This window comes from Tetrao urogallus (assembly GCF_951394365.1).
Source record: "Tetrao urogallus genome assembly, chromosome: 2".
Taxonomy (NCBI): Eukaryota; Metazoa; Chordata; class Aves; order Galliformes; family Phasianidae; genus Tetrao; species Tetrao urogallus.
Window position 1 is genome coordinate 65,409,522 of NC_136814.1, and position 18,652 is coordinate 65,428,173.

Below are 18,652 nucleotides of genomic sequence, written 5' to 3' on the forward strand. Positions count from 1 at the left end.
AAAAAGCAATTGAAAATCAATATTTACTGGGCTGCATAAATACTGTGGTAACTGAGAAATCAAAATATTTATCCTTTCCAAGTCAAGAAAACGTAGCTCTTAGAGTGTATGTATGACTGGTAAGTAACTGTGGTAAATGCTTGACTTTAAGGATAGTTCGTTGTCTTCATTACTTCTTTTTTTAAAAGGGACTTACCAGATCCTAACTTCAAATAATGTGTGCTTTCCTGAACTAAGATTGAGTTTTCAATCTCTGTTTTCTGGGCCTATTTTTGTTTCTCCTGCATGTATCTATTTCTTAGGTTCCACCAGCTGTGCTTGTGGTTGCACTTCGTTTCCTTTGTTTCTTTCCCTTGCTTCTGCTATCTCCATTGCTTCGTGTGACTAGCTAGCAAAGGGAAGGGATTGTCCCACTGTGTTCTGCTGGGACAATGCTTTCAAATGTAGGGTTTGAATTTTGAGTGGTCCTGTGTGGATCCCTTCCAACTCGGGATATTTTGTGATTTTTGTAATTATTTGTTTGGAAGGTGATGTTCCCCAAGTCTGTGCCCTGCCATTACATCAAACTCCCCAAGCCCTATCTGTACAGTCACTATTTCTTCTGCAAAGCACACTATACTTTGTGTTCCCTCCTGTTATTGTTATTATTATTATTATTATTGTTATATGTTATTGTGCTAGCTTGCTTATCTTAGATTCATGGTTTTGCAAAGCAAGAGATGTCAGTTCAGTGTGCTTGGTGCCCTTTACGTGTACTGGAATGGCCATGTAAATACACACAAAAAAATTACTTGAAATTGATTGTTGTGAAGATAGGGTACACGCAAATTAATCACCTGACTGAAGATTAGATTCTTCTACAGTTCAGACTCAGTATGAAAGAAGGGCAGAAAGATGGGTCCTCATCTTTTATTCCTTGAGATTATGAGCAAACAAGGGCAGAGTATCTGAAAAGTGGTTAAATGATCCAGATTAATGCAGCAGTATTGTAGTACATAATAAACTGGCAGAGTATGTAAAAGCTGTCAGAGTTGATTAAACAATATGAAATGCTGCTAAGATGTAAATGTAATTGTTAAAATATTAATGCTTTTTCTTCTTTTCAAAATTTCGGTGAAACTTTCTATGCTGAAATAAAATGAAGTAATTCTGTAGTTCTGTCCCTTAAGCTATATTCCTATGTCCATTTGCAGACAAAAAGGGATGCTTTTGTGTCCCCTACTCCATCTGGGGAAAACTCTAAGTAACCACACTACTTATTTTTTCCCTCCTTTGAAATTTCCATTAAAGAACTTTTAATATTTCAACCTAATTCAATCAATCTAAGCTATCCAAGAGGAATCAGGTTTGTGATGAAAATGGGTTACTTTTATATCTATTCATTTGATAGTATATTTATTGCAGTCAGAAACGCTTTGTTAATTCTTTGACTGTACTAGGCTCCCAAGGGAATGGAGGTGTTGTTGGAGTTTTACTGGCTAAGATACTTTGTGAAATGCAGTTAACAAAATGTTTTACCACTGTGTCAGTAGTCTCATTGCCAATTATTTGTACTTGGATTGGCCAAAAGCTCCATTTGCCTGTCTTAATAACCCTACTAAAATAAGAGAAGCAGTCAGAATGTTGTATACAAACAGAAACACAGAATTTGACAATAGGGGAATTTAGTGCTGTAACTGGAAGAATTGTCAGGCATAGCAATTATGAGATCTAATTTTCAGGATATTGTAACACAAACAAAGTAACACAAATAAAGAGTTCCAGCAGTGAGGAGGAAGGTATAAATCATATTATCTTATTTTCTTCTCTCAAATTCTCATCCCAAGCTTATATCAGTCATAGATTTTCTTCTGTTAATATTCTGTCATGCTTATGTATTTTACGCTTTTAAAAAGGTAAAGAAAATGTTAGTATTTGCAGTGTTTCTCACATACGGGTGCTTTCTCAGCTTATTTGCCTTTGGGTAGTTATTCTTAGTAAAGATTGTGTGAAGAATATCTAATAAGGACTTCATGGTGGAGATGCACTAACTTGGCTTGACTGTAGATTTGGGAGCATTTGGTATATTTTCTGAAGCCACAGAAGAGCAGCTTGTGTACTTCTATGGAGTGGAATTTGTTCTATCCATTTCCTCTCTGCAGGAGAGGAAGCAGAACATTTTGCCAAACAGCTTTTGAGAACCCTTCTGTTCATAAGCATGATGGGCCTGCACATCTGCAGGAATGGGATAGTAGAGATTGAGCAATCAGTCTTGTCCGGTGCTGAGCTTGCTGCTCCCGTAGAGCCCAAATGAGATCCTAAAAGCAAGGCCCCAAGTGATTCCTGAGTATGGGGAATTTTGCTGTAGTGTGTACTGCAGTGTGTTGAAAATCCCAGGGACAATGTGAATTCAGTATATTCTTTGAACATTTGCTCTGTGACATTTTATTTTTCATTGGTCATTTATGATGGTATTTTACTTTGTTTTCGTCGGTCTTCCCTCTTTTGTCCTTCTGATGACAAGTAAGTTTTTGAGTTCAGGCGTGCTATGTAGAACAAGCAGAAGAATGCTTTGGATAATGTTGCATAGCAACATAAAGTTTAATTTCTGTCAAATGTTTTATCATTCTCTTGATTATCATTTTTGTTCATTCTTTTCTTTTTCACTCGAACAACATTGTCCTGAATTGAGGTGAAACCACTAGCAGTACATTGTGCAGATTATTATAATAGAAGCAATGCCCAGTGTCCAAAGTTGTCTGGAGTATCAGTTTTGTCTTGTAGTAATTTCATGCACCATTAGCCATAAGAAACCTGAGAGAAATGGTGTGAAGGGAAGATAGTTTCATTTGTGAGCTTCTATGTAGCCCAAAATTATATTCTTCTCTTCTGACTACTATTAATTCGTAAATCCCTAGTGTTTGCAATACATTTTCCAGTGTTATAACTGCAATGACGTTACCCACTGACTACCCCCAGAATAGAGTTAGGTGAATAATTTTTTCTTGTGTCAACAGTGATCAAATGCATTGAGTTTATAAACTAAATATTCTTTCTAGCCATTGCCTTAGAAACCATTGTTTCTAGCAGTGATTTCATATAAGGAGCAGGAATGTTTTGGCCATTTCTGGAGAGTGCTGACAGGAGTGAGTTTCAAAAGTTAACGTCAGTTGAGGTGTATGCTAAAACAGCTCTCCCAAGAATGTCCAATCTATGAAGAATGAAGGAAAAGTGAGAAATGATTAGTTTACCTGAATGCTGATTTCATTATAGGGATGGGTATTTTAAAGAGTAACTGAAGATATAGCAACTTAAAGAGGACTGAATTGTGTGTGTTTATGTTACAATTTAGTTGAAAAGAATGAGAACTCTTTCTTTTCCATGGTAAAATACATTTCTGGCGTGTTCCTCAAGCAGGGCTTCCAAACTGACTCTGTCATCTCAGGCTCATGTTTCCAGCCCTATATGTGTAGCTGCACAATTGCGCAGCCAAAGTACTCTGCAGAAAGCTCTGTGTGAGCACCTTCATGGCCACTGAGCTTATCAGCATGCAGTGCTGTCGGTGTAGACTAAGCTGCTTGAGGGGAGGTTGTAGAGAAAATGAAGCCATCAGAAGTATGTACAGGAAGGAGGAGAAGACAGACTCAGATTGCAATAAGACGTTTTGGTTGAGTGATAAGAAACGTAGGTTTTTTTTGGTCATGACAGTTGTCAGACATGGGCACAGGTTGCTCAGAAAGGCTGAAGAATCTCCTTCTATGGAGAACTGCAGCTGCCTCGGCTGTGACTCTCAGTAACCTCTGACTCAACTTCAAAGTCAGCTCTAACTTAGAAGCTGGCCCTTCTTTGTGCAGTGTTGAAATCAGATGACCCCCAGAGGTTTTCTGTAGCTCAAAGTATTGGGTGATTTTTTTTTTTTTAATTTTTTTTTTTAATGATTTTCCAGGTAAGTATCCAGAGTTCTACGATGGTTTGAGTCAGTTGGTATTTAAACCTGTGTAGTTCCCTCTTTGCTGTTGCTTATGGGCTAGATAATTATTTATTCTTTTTAGTATGTGCAGATCTGGACATGGTTTTAGCGTTTCTGCTTTCCTTTGCGTAGAGGATTTTTGTAAGAATATATAAACACAAAAATACTTCTTTGATAGCTGGCTTTGATATGGAAGCAGTAAACTTCCCCCTTCAACACAAAATGTATACAGTTAAGGACTGTGTTTAACCAAAATCTTTATCTAAGGCATTCCAAAGAAATATTTTGGATATCTTCTGCACAGTTTGTTCCTAGCAGTAACTCATTTCACTGCAAGTCCCAGAGCTCAAGATTAATTCTATGCTTCTTGTTGCTACTAGAATTTCTGGCATCTGAAATTAATGATTATTTTGGTCATATCCTTTCATAAGCTATAAAATAAATCCCTAACATTCTTCTCTGATGCTATTGTTTATGATGGAATATAATTTCCATCTCTTAACAAAAAACTTGCACATAATTTTATTGTTGTTGGATAGTGGCATACATCTCCACACTTTTCATTTCTGTATAGATTTCACTTTAAAATTATTTTTATAAGGAGCAAGACTGTAGGTAAAAAGAATTGTGCTAGCACATTTATTATTACCTTATTAGTAAATATATATTTGCATTAAATAAGTTTGTTCCATACCATGAGTACATTTGAAAATACTTTTGTTTTCACTGTTATTCTTCTGATGATCAAGTATGTCTTAAAAACATTTTAAAGATTAAAAAAAATCTGACAGCACTTAGCTGTGAAGTTTTGTATGTCCACATTTATTTGTATTTCCTCTTTTCATAAATAGTGACTTCTGGACTATTGAAGTTAGGTTAGTTTAGTTTTAAAAGTTTTCTGTGGTTTTCTTCTGATTCCTGTGCTTTCAAATACTTATACAGTTTGCTTTTTTTTTTTTTTTTTTTTTTTTTTTTTTTTTTTTTTTTACCTCTTCAGACATAAATAAGTTTTGGTTTCATTTGATTATTATTTTAAAACGTTTTGCAACTTTTGTAATCTTACCGCTTTTTTAGGCAATCGATTTTTATATTTGGCCTTGCTTAATTTGATAATAGAATCCTTATTGATTTTAATGAGATGATAAATATCATACTGGGATTTGTTAATGATAATACTTTGCCAGGTGAGTGGCTTCAATGCACAGAGAAATAGTGAAAGAAGACTGTGGATTACAAATCTACACAGCTAATACAAGCTTTAGCATCACCAGAATATTGACTTAGCTGAAAAAAATGAGTTGGAAGTGGTGCTGTGTAATCAGAGCAGTAAGTCTAATAAGAGTTCACATTATGTAGGGGTTGTAATGGGAAGCAGATGTGAAGACCTATTTTGCTCTTTATGCTATGTTTTTGTCTATTTCTTCAGTATCAGAAAAATATTGACCAAATCATTTCCTAAGAAAGGAAAGGGAAATGATGATAAAATGTTTTATGTATTTTAGTTTATGGAAGCAATTGAACTAGAAGTGGTAAGAATTTGGAGGTTTGCAGTACGTACTGAAATCTTGAAATAAATTGCTCTTTTTCCTTCTCTCCTCCCCCTTCTCCCCTCCCCCCCATCCTACATTAATTGCATCTTTTGTTGTCAAAAGCAGTAGTAGCAGTACTCAGGATTTGTCTGAAGAGAGTATTTGGGTTTGAATAGCATTGGCTGAAGAGCAGAAATGCACCTACGTTTCCTTGCGGTTAAGAGCAAAAGTTTCATTTACACATCTGTTAAAAATCATTCCCTCTTCATTTCTGGCTCCCTGGTCTTGTGAGCAGTGCCCATACAGCGTCATCTTGTTTGGGAACTTTTCATTTGTGGAGTAGTGTACTAAAAAGTAAGCTGAAAATCACCACTGCCTGTTTTGTTTTGTTTTGTTTTTTTCCTTGTGAATTGAAAGTGTGTCTATGTATCAACAGTGCTATTTGCTGGTTTTTTGTTTTGTTTTTTTTTTAAATTAAGACTGGAAAAGACCTAATCACAAGCCAATCTCTTTAATTTTGTGAAGAGCTTTTATTAATAAGACTTGCATTATCTCTCACAATAGAAGCCTCCTAATTTCAGATTATTCTTTGTCCTGTGATGCATTCCAAAAGGGAAACACATTTTTTTGGATATAAACAAAAAAGAATGGTGTATGGAAAGTGCTGTGTCCCTGTGGAGGTTTTCTCATAGGAATGTAATTCTGCACCGAATCTCTTAAGAACAGTGTCACCACTATACTTAAAGAGATAACAATAAGCATTAAAACTGAAGTATTGCCATCTATTGTTAAGCTGTTGTTCCTGTTTTGCCCTGTTATGCTCTTTGAAGGCTGTAGATGGTTTGTTTTCCTTCAGCCTTTCCTCTAATCTCCTAAGTATTAAATAGGAGCCCATTGGTTGAGATGCTACAGATGTCCATGTGAGTCCCATTTATGATGTTTGTATTATTTATGAAAACATACTTGTTAGTCCAACATTTTCATTTACTCCCACCAAGATTTGCTAATTGCTTTATTCCCACTGTCTTACTGACGCAGAAAAGTAAATATTATTAGCTGTGCTTTTTTACTTGTAAGTGATCTACTAACACAGTCATCTGCTTTTTTTTTTTCCCCAGAAAATTCAGATTTTTGCTCCAGTTTCTTGTTGCTGTTGACCTTGCTTGTTTTGCAAATGCTCTTTAGACAGTCAAACCTCAACTGTATTGCTCAGCAGGGATTTGTCTATTCAATTTTATGGCTGGTCTTAAAAGTGAGACTTCGAACTCATACTGTTTCTGTTGTTCCTATAGCAACAAATTATGTGGAAAGGCAGCAGTTTTGCTTTGCTTTGCAGCTGGTGTTTTGAGCTCACAGCAAGGGAGGAGTTTTGGGAAAATAGGGGGTTTATAAGCTGGGATATGACTTATTCAGAGGTAGAGCTGTTGCTGAGGTACCTCACCCGTTATGGAGGAGTTGGTTTATGATTTTGAGTAGGACTTCCTAGTCTTCTTTAAATAAAGTTCTGTTCTCTCAGTAATGAGATATGATTTACTCAAAGTGTTTGATCTTTCTCTTCACTGTTTATGCCTTTTCCCACCTAAAATGAAGCTCTTTGACATCACGCAGCTCTAAAATTTGTTTCAGTAACTTGAGCGGAGCTTACAACCTTCAAGTGCTCTGAACATACCTGAGGTATGGAGCTTTGTAACTTCTGTTTGCAATTGTCCAGTGACTGTGTTGTAGAAGGCTGTAATTCTGAAGTAGTGTTCTGAGTGAGTATCTCAGAGTAAAATGTTTTGACATTTAATACTCCTAGTCTCAGAGATGAGACTAATGGATTCTTCCTTCTCCAAAAAGCAAAAGTTGTTTGCATTCCCATTAGTAGTCTTCTCCCTTACATCATGACAGTGATGTTCCACACTTACTTTCCTGAAGTTCTCTGATGCCAAATTAAAATCTCTGGAATAACTCAGTCTCATCTTCAACCTGGAGAGCTTGCAGGTCTGCTGCCCTGCCTGGGTGCTTGTCCTTAGATCTAGGGACTGAAAGGAACAGAGCTGCTACTGTAGGGAACCAGTTGGTTTGCTGGCGGTGAGGCCTCTGTTTTGGTTGTGGTGGAGATGTGTGAGGGTTTAATTTTCAGTGTTTAAGTATTATATAAAAAGCCCACCAAACATGTAACATACATTTTAAGCTCTTTGAAGCTGTTTATTTTGAATAAATAAAAATTAATGGGCACAGGAACTGGCTATCTTGTGTCATCTCAGAAAGGTGTATGTTTACTGTCAGAATAATGATACTCTGTGTGGCTCAGTGTATATGCAGTTAAAATTATTTTCTAACCAGAGAACAACTCTGATTAGCAGAAGGAACTCTGGGAAGTTCTTATCTATTTGTAGCTGATAAACAAGCTGTTAATTTGCTTGAGTGGGAAATAAGAAGTAGGTTTGGATGTGTTCTCCTGACCTAAGGAATGTGTTTGAACCAGAACTTTTCAGCTCTTGGAAAGCTGCCATAATGCAAACTGCTTTTTGAGATGGTGATCTGCAGACCAGTGGGGATTCTGTGAGCATCTGAATGCTGGCCATAAAATTGTATGTAGGTCACTCTGAAAGCAGTGCCTCCTGTTTTTCTTTCTGTGGAAACTACAGCAGGAGACAAAAGTGTACTATAACACCATTTGATAGAGCAAATTCTCAGCTACAGAACACTATTTTTCAACACAGTCACCACCATTAGGTGTGCATTTTCACTGGCAATAAGCAAGAGCCTGCATGGTGCTGTTGTCAAAATCTGTACCAGTAGAGGTGACCCACCATCACTGTTACCACTGCTGAAATGCACCACCTCACTGTGCTCACATCCATGTTTGGTCCAACATTCAGCGAGTGTCGGTGAATGTCCTTTTTTCTCATGGAGGGTTTCAGTGACACACCTTTGCTTCATCTGTGCTTCCATATCAGATACCGTGTCAGGCTGTGCCTCTGCTGCCATCTGTCACACGGCAACAACATGTAATGAGATATTTGCAAGAAGGTTTAACCTCTAAAGCCACACCCCCAGCATAAGAAGAGGTATTTCTTTTTGAGCACTGTTCATACAATCTCAGAATATCCTGAGTTGAAAAGGACCCACAGAGACCAGCGAGTCCAGCTCTGGGCTCTACACAGGACCACTCAGAATTCAAACCCTATCATTTAGGTGCTTCAATAGACATGCTTGCTCTTGGGGAATAAGGCTAAGTTTCCAATTGCTGCGTGCTTTATTCCTTCTCTGTTCCTTTTTTTCCCCCCTGAGAAAGAATGATTCCCAAGAGATAATTAATATGTAATTAGACAACTTTATAAATGAGCATGTTTCTCTGTTGACTGCCCTAGTATGACTTTGGCAGTGAGTTAAATATGAGTACATATTTAAATTTGGAATTTGGAACTGAATCACATCTTTTCAAAACTTTGAAATACATAAACGGACAAGTTATTTGCTTCCATGGATTCTAAGGTGGCGTATCACTTGTATGGATAGAGCCTGTAAGCTGTTTTAGGGTTGGAATGTCCTCCTCAGACTGGAAGAGCTGAGTCTGTTCAGCCTCAAGAAGAGGACACTCAGGTGGGATCTTACCAGTGTGGTAAGAAGAATTAAAGAAAGTTAAGCTGTCTGGTGACGCTACAAGAGGCAATGATTGTAAACTACATTACTGTAAAGGTAACTGAAGACTCACACAGGTTGCCTGGAGGGTGTAGAGGTTCCTTCGTAGAAGCTCCAAACCGAGCTGGCTGCAGGCCTGAGTAACCTGCTGTAGCTGACCTGGCTTTTAGCTGAGAAGATTGGACTTGGAAGTGTCCTGAGGTCCTTTCCGAACTCAGCTATTCTGTGATTATCAAGTTCTATGTCAGCAGATGAAATTATGTGTAGAAAATGCTGCTTGAAGAATCTTGTAATATTAGAGAGAAAATACAAGTCTTGTGAGTTGTTTTGATAATTCTGCTTTATCTGCTTAGATTTTAACTTCTATCTTAGCACAACTTCTGATATTACACAATTTATTTCCAACAACATAGTTCTTCTGTGCAGAAAAGAACTAACAGAGAAATCAGTGCAGTAATTACTTTTTTTATCAGTTCTGTTCACTTGACAACAAAATGCATTTTGTAGTGTATAAAACCCAATCCTGAATCTGAGGATCTATAGAAGTAATTTTAATTTGTACTTAAGTCTCAATCAAGGTTGCTGAGCAGAGGGAAGAATTCTGATGAGGAAACTGAACTGTTGCTGTTCTGATTGGGACGATTTATCTATATGATTCATGATGAAGATAAAATGACATACTACCTTATGCACTTCCCTTGCTGCCTAGTTTCTGAATAAGTAGAAGGTGATTGTTCTGCCCTCCAGGATACTCAGCTTAGTGTAGTACCTTTGCTTTGAAGTGCAGATTTCATTATCTTTAAATATTCCTTCAGAGCAAGTATAATCTTTGTCCTGGATTGCAGATGACAGTTGACTAAGATCAGTTGGCAGAAGCCCTTTCTTGCATTTTAAAATTGGCATCGTTATTAGTTTACCAACGTTGAGCAATTGGTGATCTATTAGTAGTAATCAACTTAAGGGACGAAGTGCCTAATGAGTAGGTCTTTTTAGTGGTAGATTTGAAGAGTTTTAACTTACAATTAGTTAAACTAGCTATGGCCTTTCCTAAGAAGGGAGCATATTTTCCCTTCTCCCCAGTGGTTTCTGAAGGTATAGTAAGGAATGAAGAAAAAGGGAAGTATTCTGAGATTTAAAAAGAAAAAAAAGAAAAAAGAAAAGTAATGCAGGAGGTAGTGCTCATTTCTGAAGTGCAGAGGACTGAAAGAGGCTGTGGCACCTGGGACAGTTAGAGATGGGAAAGAGAAGTTGTGGCTGGGGTCAGGAAAAAAGCAATATCTAGCACTCAGCAGGGGTAGGAAGGGGGGAAGTGACTTAATTGGGTAGGATAGTAAGAAGAATGAATAGATGAAGTAGTGGTGTTTGGTGTGGTTTTTATTTTATCTGCTGGGGGGGAGGACTGGGAAAGGGGAAAGAAAGGAAAAATGTAAAGAAACAAAGTCTTGATAAATGTAATAATTAATTGCAACTTTGAGCCAAACTTGTAACTGTAGTTTGAGTGTATTTTTTCAGTTAGATAATAGCAAGTGTTAGAAATCAAGAAGTGAGATTCTGATGTCTGATTCTCAACAAATCCTGTTTAGGCAGACCTTTTCAGGCATTGGGAGTTATGAATAGTGTATTAAAATATAATTAATGTTTGGATGAAAGCCTTCCAGAAGTTCTGTTTCGAAAGTTTATGTATCTTTTCATACAAATCACTTAATGTTTTCAATCTTGTTCAGTTTTATTTTGCAGCTGTTAAAACAATGGGGCAAAAGCTTCCAAGGAATGCCTATTGATGTGTGAGGAAATCTAGATCCTAATTGCCAAACAATTGCTGTGATGTCATGTGCAGATTTTATATGATGCTCACAAACAGCTTGTTGGGAACAACTGTAGACTCATAAAATGCCTATAAGGATTTTTCCTTCTTGTAGAGATTCCATCTGTATTGCAAAAAAGCTTGTGATGTAACTCTCTGTATATATTCCTGTTTTATGTAAATTACTATGCCATAAAATCAACTTACTTTGTGGAAAGAAAAATGTTTTTGCAGACGTAGTTTTTAGCATTTAGCACACAAAAACCAATCATAGTTCTAAAAGTCTCACTATATCTTATAAAAGCAACTCTTGGCTCTACATTTGCATACTAATATTTGACTTAGTTTTTTATAAACTCTACTGGCAAAAGTAGATCTTGCCAGATTTTTTATGTATATTGTAAACATCAGCTAGTATAATGTTTTCCTGTGGAAGAAAATCTCACTAATGAACATGAATGTTCTGGTTAAAAAAAAATAATAATAATTAAAAAAAAAATAAAAGGGGAATGCAAGCGCAATAAAAGATTACAATTCTTATTGTGAAATGTCAAAGTATTTCATGATTTTTTTTGAATTGTGAAATTGGCAACTAGGCATTAAAACCAAATGTTGGCAAAACAAACGTCTGGTAATTGTAGCTGTGTAAGGATACCTTACTTTAAAGAACAACTGTTTTAACAAAATAAATGTAGATATTTTTATTGTTCCTAAAAGTAATAATCAGAAGTAAAGTCAATTAAATGTTCTGCTTTTGGTTTTCCAGAAACCAGCAAACATCCTGGTAATGGGTGAAGGTCCTGAAAGAGGAAGAGTCAAAATAGGTAAATATTTTGAAAAAAATTTCATTACTCAGCTAAGATTAGTTAGTACAGCATTGTTATTTAAAAACAAATACAGTATGTTAAGTATTTTTTATGTTGTTATCATCAGCACATGTTTGCAGAGGTCTGCAGCTTTGCTACGCAAAAGCTTTTTGGCTATCAAAGTAGGAAACAACAGTGATGGTTTTTATCCCAAATTTCGTTCCCTTTGCAGCTCTTAAGCCATAGTCATATGGTTCTACAGTTTTCTTTTTTTGATAAAGCATGTGGTAAACACAAAGGAGGAGCCTCGTTTCTGTTTGTTTACTTTGTTTTGCATCTTTGTTTACTTTGCAACTGTTGTTGCATTTGAAAATGATCAATTAACCAGTTTCTATTAATATGCTTCTACTAATATGGGTGACTGCAAGAAGAATATGACATTTTGTAATTTTGAAAGCAGAAAGATTCAGACAAAGCTTGGGTAGAAGATAAATCACAGATTTGGACAAGATGTGATTTTTTTTTTTTTTTTTTTTTTTTTTTAATATACATCCAGATTTTGTGCTTTTCTTTCTGGCATTTCTTAATGTTGCTTACAGACTTGTTTTTAGAGAGAATTTTTGATGTATGTGAAATCAATGCATACATTTAAAATCCACCTCTGTAACAGTGCACACTAGCAAATTTCACAAATTACTATTTACTCTCCTTCTCTGAAGGAGAAGAATGCAAAACAATCTATACTACAGTCATTTTGTTTTTGCACTTTAGATAAACGTATAGCAGTCATGTGAGCTGTCACTTCAGTGCTTTGCTCAATTTTGTATGTAAAAATTGAAGAGAAAGGGCACACTAGGCTTAGAGGCCTACTCCTATTGGATTTGCATCTCAAAACTCCTTTCTGACCCTATTTTTCACAGTAGTTGTTATTTCATCTACATTGCCCACTTTGGGTGTGATTATCTGGCTTTATCTTCAACTCCCCTAGTTAGCTGAAAGAGCAGACAGAGGGGAGTGGAGGGACTGAGCTCTGTCACCTCTGTGGTGACAGCAGCAAGGCCTGAGGGGATTGCATGGGGCTGTGTCAGGGGAGGGAGGGTCAGCTCGGGGGGTTAGGGGAAAGGATCTTGGGGGTTAGGGAAAGGTGGTGGAATGGAATAGGCTGCCCAGGGCAGCGGGCACAGCTCCAAACTGACAGAGTTCAAGGAGTGTTGGGGCAACACTTAGACACAGGATTTGAATATTGGTGCTGTGTGGAGCCCAGAGTTAGAATCAGTGATCCTCGTAGGTCTTTTCCAACTTGGGATGTTATCTGATTCTATAAGCATTACCAGTTTCTTCTCTTATGCTTCTGTCACGGATTTATTTAAATAAGAGAGTATCTGTATTATTTATAGTTTAACAGTATCATGATGGAAACACTTGCATATTATCCTTCCTAGTCTTATAAAGGAAGTAAATGAAATGTAGCCTAAGATGAATTTGGCCCAGTATTGCTATGAGTGATTTGATTACTTAGAAACTTGGATTTGTGAATTCTAACAATTTTGAATTTTAGTCCTAATAGTTTTTTTGCAATGTTTAATTCTGGCTTGCTCCAGCAAGAGTAAGATCTTCTGTTTTGTCTTTTCTAGCTGATATGGGCTTTGCCAGATTGTTCAATTCACCTTTGAAGCCGTTGGCAGACTTGGATCCAGTTGTGGTGACGTTCTGGTACAGAGCTCCAGAGCTGCTACTTGGAGCCAGACATTACACAAAGGCTATTGGTAAGTTCTTCTGTTTAAATTTTCTAAAGGAGGATAGCCTTAGAGTAGACGTGACAGTCAGCTGACTAGCTAGTTTTTTCTTTTTTTTTTTTTCCTTCCTGAGGTAGCAGTAGGTGGAGAATGATCCAATCCAGTACCCAGGCTGAAACTCTTTGAAGACTTGGCACTTGTATATTTTTTTTATTTTTTTTGGTACGACTTAATGTTACACATATAAAATGTGCTAGTTCTTTGTTGTTACTTTTTTCTAATAAAAATACTGTTTACATTGGTCTACATAGTTTTCTGATGCAGGCTTAGTCTTCTAGGATCTTTAAAAAGGAAAGACCTGCGACAGTTTAAGTGGCTTTCATCTGGGGTACTTGATGTCCAGTTGCTGCTGTGAAGTGTATGGTTTGATAAGGAGAGCCTCATACACTGTATACACTCTGCAGATTCACTCCTGAGATCTTCTAGTATTCCACGTTCAAGAAATGCTGGTAGCCAGGCCTTTGTCTTCCTTGCCACTTAGTAGGTTCCATAAGCACAATCGGCCTCAGTGCCCAACTATTTAGAGAATTAAAACACTAAAGTGCACAAGAGGTATCTTGTCTGTGTGGTTAGGTTAATGTATGAGAGATATTGCTTCCTCTGCAGTTCTTTTTCTGTTAAAAGGGATTTAATTTCCCATATGTATGTGGAGGTGCTTTTTTTGCAGTTGCAAAACTGCAAATCTTCCTGTCATAGAAGTTTTTGGAAATACTATGTGGGCTTCTGATCAGAAAAAGACAATGTTTGCCAAGATCAACTAGCATCTTGGTGGAATGTTCACTTGTGTAAATCTGCATTTTTAAGTAAGGTCTCACAGTCTCAAACAACTCCTCCTTATCAAACTGTATCCTTATGCACCAAGAGTACTGAAAAAGTTTAAAAATTGAATGAACTGTCATCTGACTTCTTTGATGTGGACTTTCACTTCAGATTTCTTTACTGCTCTTGTCTGTCGTTTAGAATCCAATGCAAGATGATCTGAGCTGAACAAAATGCTTGTTTGTTCATCTTGTCTTCTAAAATGTGCAGGAATCATAAAAAAGGTCACGAGGGTTTCTTCATAACTATAGTCAAGGAGCACAGTTCAGAAAGGCTTTCATCATCAAAGCTGTATGTTGCGCTTTCTGGCAATGTGTAGATTCAGTCTTGCAAGCAGCTAACCTGCATTTCTATTCTTGGACCAAATTTGTCAGCCTGAAAAAGTGAGTAAGTCAGGGTTTGTATGCTAGAGTTCCTTTTCCTCTTCTGAAATGAAAAATCTTAACTCTTAAGATAGCAATGTCTACATTAGCAAGTAGTGTGGGACAATACAAGTATGTCCATAAAGCAAAATGGTACTAGTTACCTGGGACCCACCTTAAATTCATTTTGGAGAAAGAGAAGTACTTTGGACTTTCCCTGGTGTGATACAATGGACTGCTGCTCATTAGTGACACATGTTTTGGTTTTAATTTAATCTCAAAAGAGTGAAGTTTGTGTACTCTGAGAGATGTTTGGGGGATAAGGAATGTTTTCCTTAGGTTTAGTCAGAACCTGTTTTGTTTCAGTTTATGCCCTAAATTTCTCATTGTCCTGTCATGTACCAGAGTAGCAAGCCTACTATATAGTCTCAGTCACCTCTCTAAGTGGCTACTTAGTGGTCGGTCTTCTGTCTGAAAAAGTTCCTGTCCCTCAGCTTCTCCTCCCATGTCAGCTGCTTCAGATCCTGAACATCCTAAAGGCTGTTTGCTGACTTATCTGCAGATCTGTCTCATGTTCAAACCACCAAAGTGGCCCAAGTGTGATCTACGAGCATTAAATAATGGTGGTATCTGTGGTGAATCTACTGGCTGTGTTCCTGTTGATACAGCCGAAGATCTTATCGATGCTTCATTACTCTATTGTTTCATGGTTATCACAGCTAAGGCTGCCATTGATTATCACATCCTCAACCAGTCCTTCCTTCTTTTTTTTATTAGAAGATTCAGGAGATGACATGTAGCATCTGTGTGAAGAAATTTACCTCAACATCTTCCAGAAAACCTTTGCAAGGTCCTTGAGATGAGTGTATTCACATCCTAGTTATTCTTCCTGATGCTATAGTCTGTTTAGCTCTTCCCACAACTCCTTTTGCTGAGGTCTTAAGTTACTTAGTTCTTGCCCTGAGGGTTCTGCATCCTATACTAGGACAGAGGAGTCCCTGTGAAGTTGTAGAGGGTGATGCTACTTCAGAGAGATCTACTTTGGCCTATTTCTAAGAATTTTATTTCTTGTATTAGACCCACACCCATGAATCTCCAATAGGGATATGAGTGGGTAGTGTACATGGCACGCAGTGTGAGTACTGAGGACATTCCAAATGGTTTGGCTAACAAAATAAAAAACGTGGAAATGGAAATGAGAGATGTAAGGTGAGGTTTGCAGGTTGAATGAAAGATTAGAGGAGCGTGTAACTGCAGAGGAAAGAAAGGTGTATGGATGTGATCTTCCCTTTGAGGTAAAGGGAAAAAGTTGGTAACAAAATGACAGCAGTGATGTTTGTGCATTTCATGAGTCCTGACTTGTGCTTTGCTTCTAGCCTTGCATGCAACTATAACAAGGCTGCCTTAATGAGCTCATCATGCTACTGAGAGTTGCAGGTTAATATGTGAATGTTTTTGGCAGAGCTACAACTTTTAAAGCTCTATTAAATCTCTGTGCAATAAATACAATTATTTTTAAAACTACATAATCCTCAGGAGCCCTAATGCATCACTTTTAGTAATCACTCATAAATTATGTAAGATCCTCGTTTAACTGCTAGTCGCTTGAATATATTAATTTAGAATAAGATCAATTTGATACACCAACTTATGAAAAAGTAAATTTTGGTGTAGATTCTAATTTTACAGAGCTATTTTCATATGCATTCTGTATGATATAATTTTGTGTATTCCATAAATATTAATAAAATCAGTCTAAAAGCACCATCATATCAGCTTTGGTCTGTTCTCTTCAAGTTTTGTCCTTGAGAAATGCTTTTTTTTGAATTTGCTAGCAATGCATTCTAACCAGTTCTCTACTGCAGCGCGTTGAACATTGTAGCAACTGTGCTGGGTGTAATTCAGATGTATGCTTAAGTTTCTACTGATTTGTCTTAATGTTTTTTGTTTACTTTCTGTATTCTGTATCTCATACTTTTTTTCCTTATCATAGCTCCATATTTAATACGCATACCAGAGAGTGTGCTTCTGAAATTATTAGCAGTATATTCATAACACCCTGGACACTGTCTACTATAGTCTTATTTCTTTCTGTTCTTGGAATATGCTTTCTTGCACATAAATAACCCTTGTGCATGACCAAAGAATGAAAATGGAATTTGATTTTTGTCTCAGATGGTTTTTTTTTTTTGTTTTTGTTTTTTTGTGTGTGTGTGTGTGTGTCTTGTTTTCTGAACCTGGTATTACATTTTGTAGATTTGACTTTGGGGAAGAATTGGGCTCAGCGTGGTCTGTTGAGAAAGAATTAGGTATTACATAAAACAATTCAGAAGCACATTTCATTTTTTAGAGGTAGTTTCTTACTATCGTTTTTTCCCTATATTTAACGTGTCCCTTCATCCTTATGAAAGATTGTACTTCTCATTTATTTGCTGGCTGAACAAGGAGTGGTTCATTGCAAATATCATATTTTGAGGGGACACAGGTGTCAGGAAAATACTGTTGCTGGAAACAGGGAAACAGCTTTTGCTTTCTGCATGTTGAAAGGGTACTAAAAAGCCTGTTAGAGTCATTCATGTGGAAATAATATTTAGTTTCCTGAACTGTGAACACTTGTAATCTAAGCCCTACTTGTTAATAAAGTTTCCTATATAATCTGCTATCACAGTTACAAGCAACTGACTTACAAGATGAGTACAGATTGGGAAAAATGGTGTTGAGGAAGCCAAAGGTTACTTTCTGTTCTGTTACCACAATGTAAATCTATGCTAAATTTATTGTAGCCTGCGGAGGCCTTGGTCTGCATTTCCAGCACCGTAATTCAAAACCAGAATCTGTTTCCATGTGTTCATCTGATCTTAATATTCTAACACAGAAGTAAAACATGCAAAGAAAGTCACTTTGAACAAACTTCATGTGAAACCATGTAACTGGGAAAATATAAAATTTTTGTGATTATGCTGACATTAATAAAATTACTGAACTTTCAGAAAGTTTCCAGCACAATAGGAAAGTGCTTTTCTACTCAAAACACAAAAGAAACAAGGTTGAAGTGGCAAAGACTCCTCTACTACAATTTTCAGTAGAACTAGTAAGAACTTCTAATCATAGGCTTTTAGGAACGCATGTAACGTTCTCTACTCTGCTTCATTGTTGGACATCTTAGAACAGTGTATCAAGGAAATCACACAGTTAAGGCTTCTTTTCTATCAAGTTATAGCTTGTGTAGCCAGGAGTGCTATCAAATAACTTTATCTTACTTCTCCTTTCCACTTGCCTTAGCTAAAGAAACAGCGTATGTGATAAACGTTATCACATGGCTTCTAAAATTTTATCTTGTTTGGATTTTGTTGGCAGAAGAGTTTTTCAGAGTGATCCTTCAGCAATCCATTTAGTATGAGAAAAAAATCTGTTCTGCACCAGAAAAGGAAGGGGTTGCTTATTTAGAAAGAATAAATCTGAGAACCAGAAGTGTCTCTGTGAGTTAGTTAGCCCCAGTTGGTTAACTAGCTTAATTCACTTGCCTAGCTTGCAAGTCAGTAGGAATGTCAGCAGTGGCCATGTGAGAACTCCATTTTTGTGCTTGAGCAAGATTTACATATGGAAAACTTGTAGTTTAAAACTTGGGCAGTGCACTGTCACCTCATTCTGTTTCCAGACAAAGATATGGATATGAAAGCTGGAAATGTGTAAAAGGTATAGCCTGTTATCAAGTGCCTTTGAAAGTAAATGTCCTAGGAAAATGTTAAGTGTGTCAAGGGGAATTAGTTTATAATAATTGCTGAGGTCCATTTGATGTTTAGCAACTTAGTTCAACTTTATGCAGGAAAGAAAAAAGGGAGAAATATCTGGGGTGTGTTATGTAGGATTTAGGATGGAAATATGTACATATGTGCTCCATATTGCCTGTACATCAAGTCCCTCACATTCTGAATGCTTCAGCTGTACTCACTGTGT

At 36.9% G+C, this 18,652-nt stretch overlaps 1 protein-coding gene across 2 annotated transcripts in view; it reads left to right on the plus strand.

Moving 5' to 3' along the window:
• Window positions 1–18,652, plus strand: part of CDK19 (cyclin dependent kinase 19) — a gene marked incomplete at both ends in the record, with an annotated part of 114,040 nt that overhangs the window by 70,320 nt on the left and 25,068 nt on the right. Inside the window, 2 exons of one of the 2 annotated variants that reach the window (XM_079532965.1) lie at window positions 11,679–11,736; window positions 13,353–13,484. In XM_079532965.1, the coding sequence (XP_079389091.1) occupies window positions 11,679–11,736; window positions 13,353–13,484 (190 nt within the window). The remainder of the gene's footprint in view (window positions 1–11,678; window positions 11,737–13,352; window positions 13,485–18,652) is intronic. The other variant, XM_079532966.1, reaches the window with a different exon arrangement.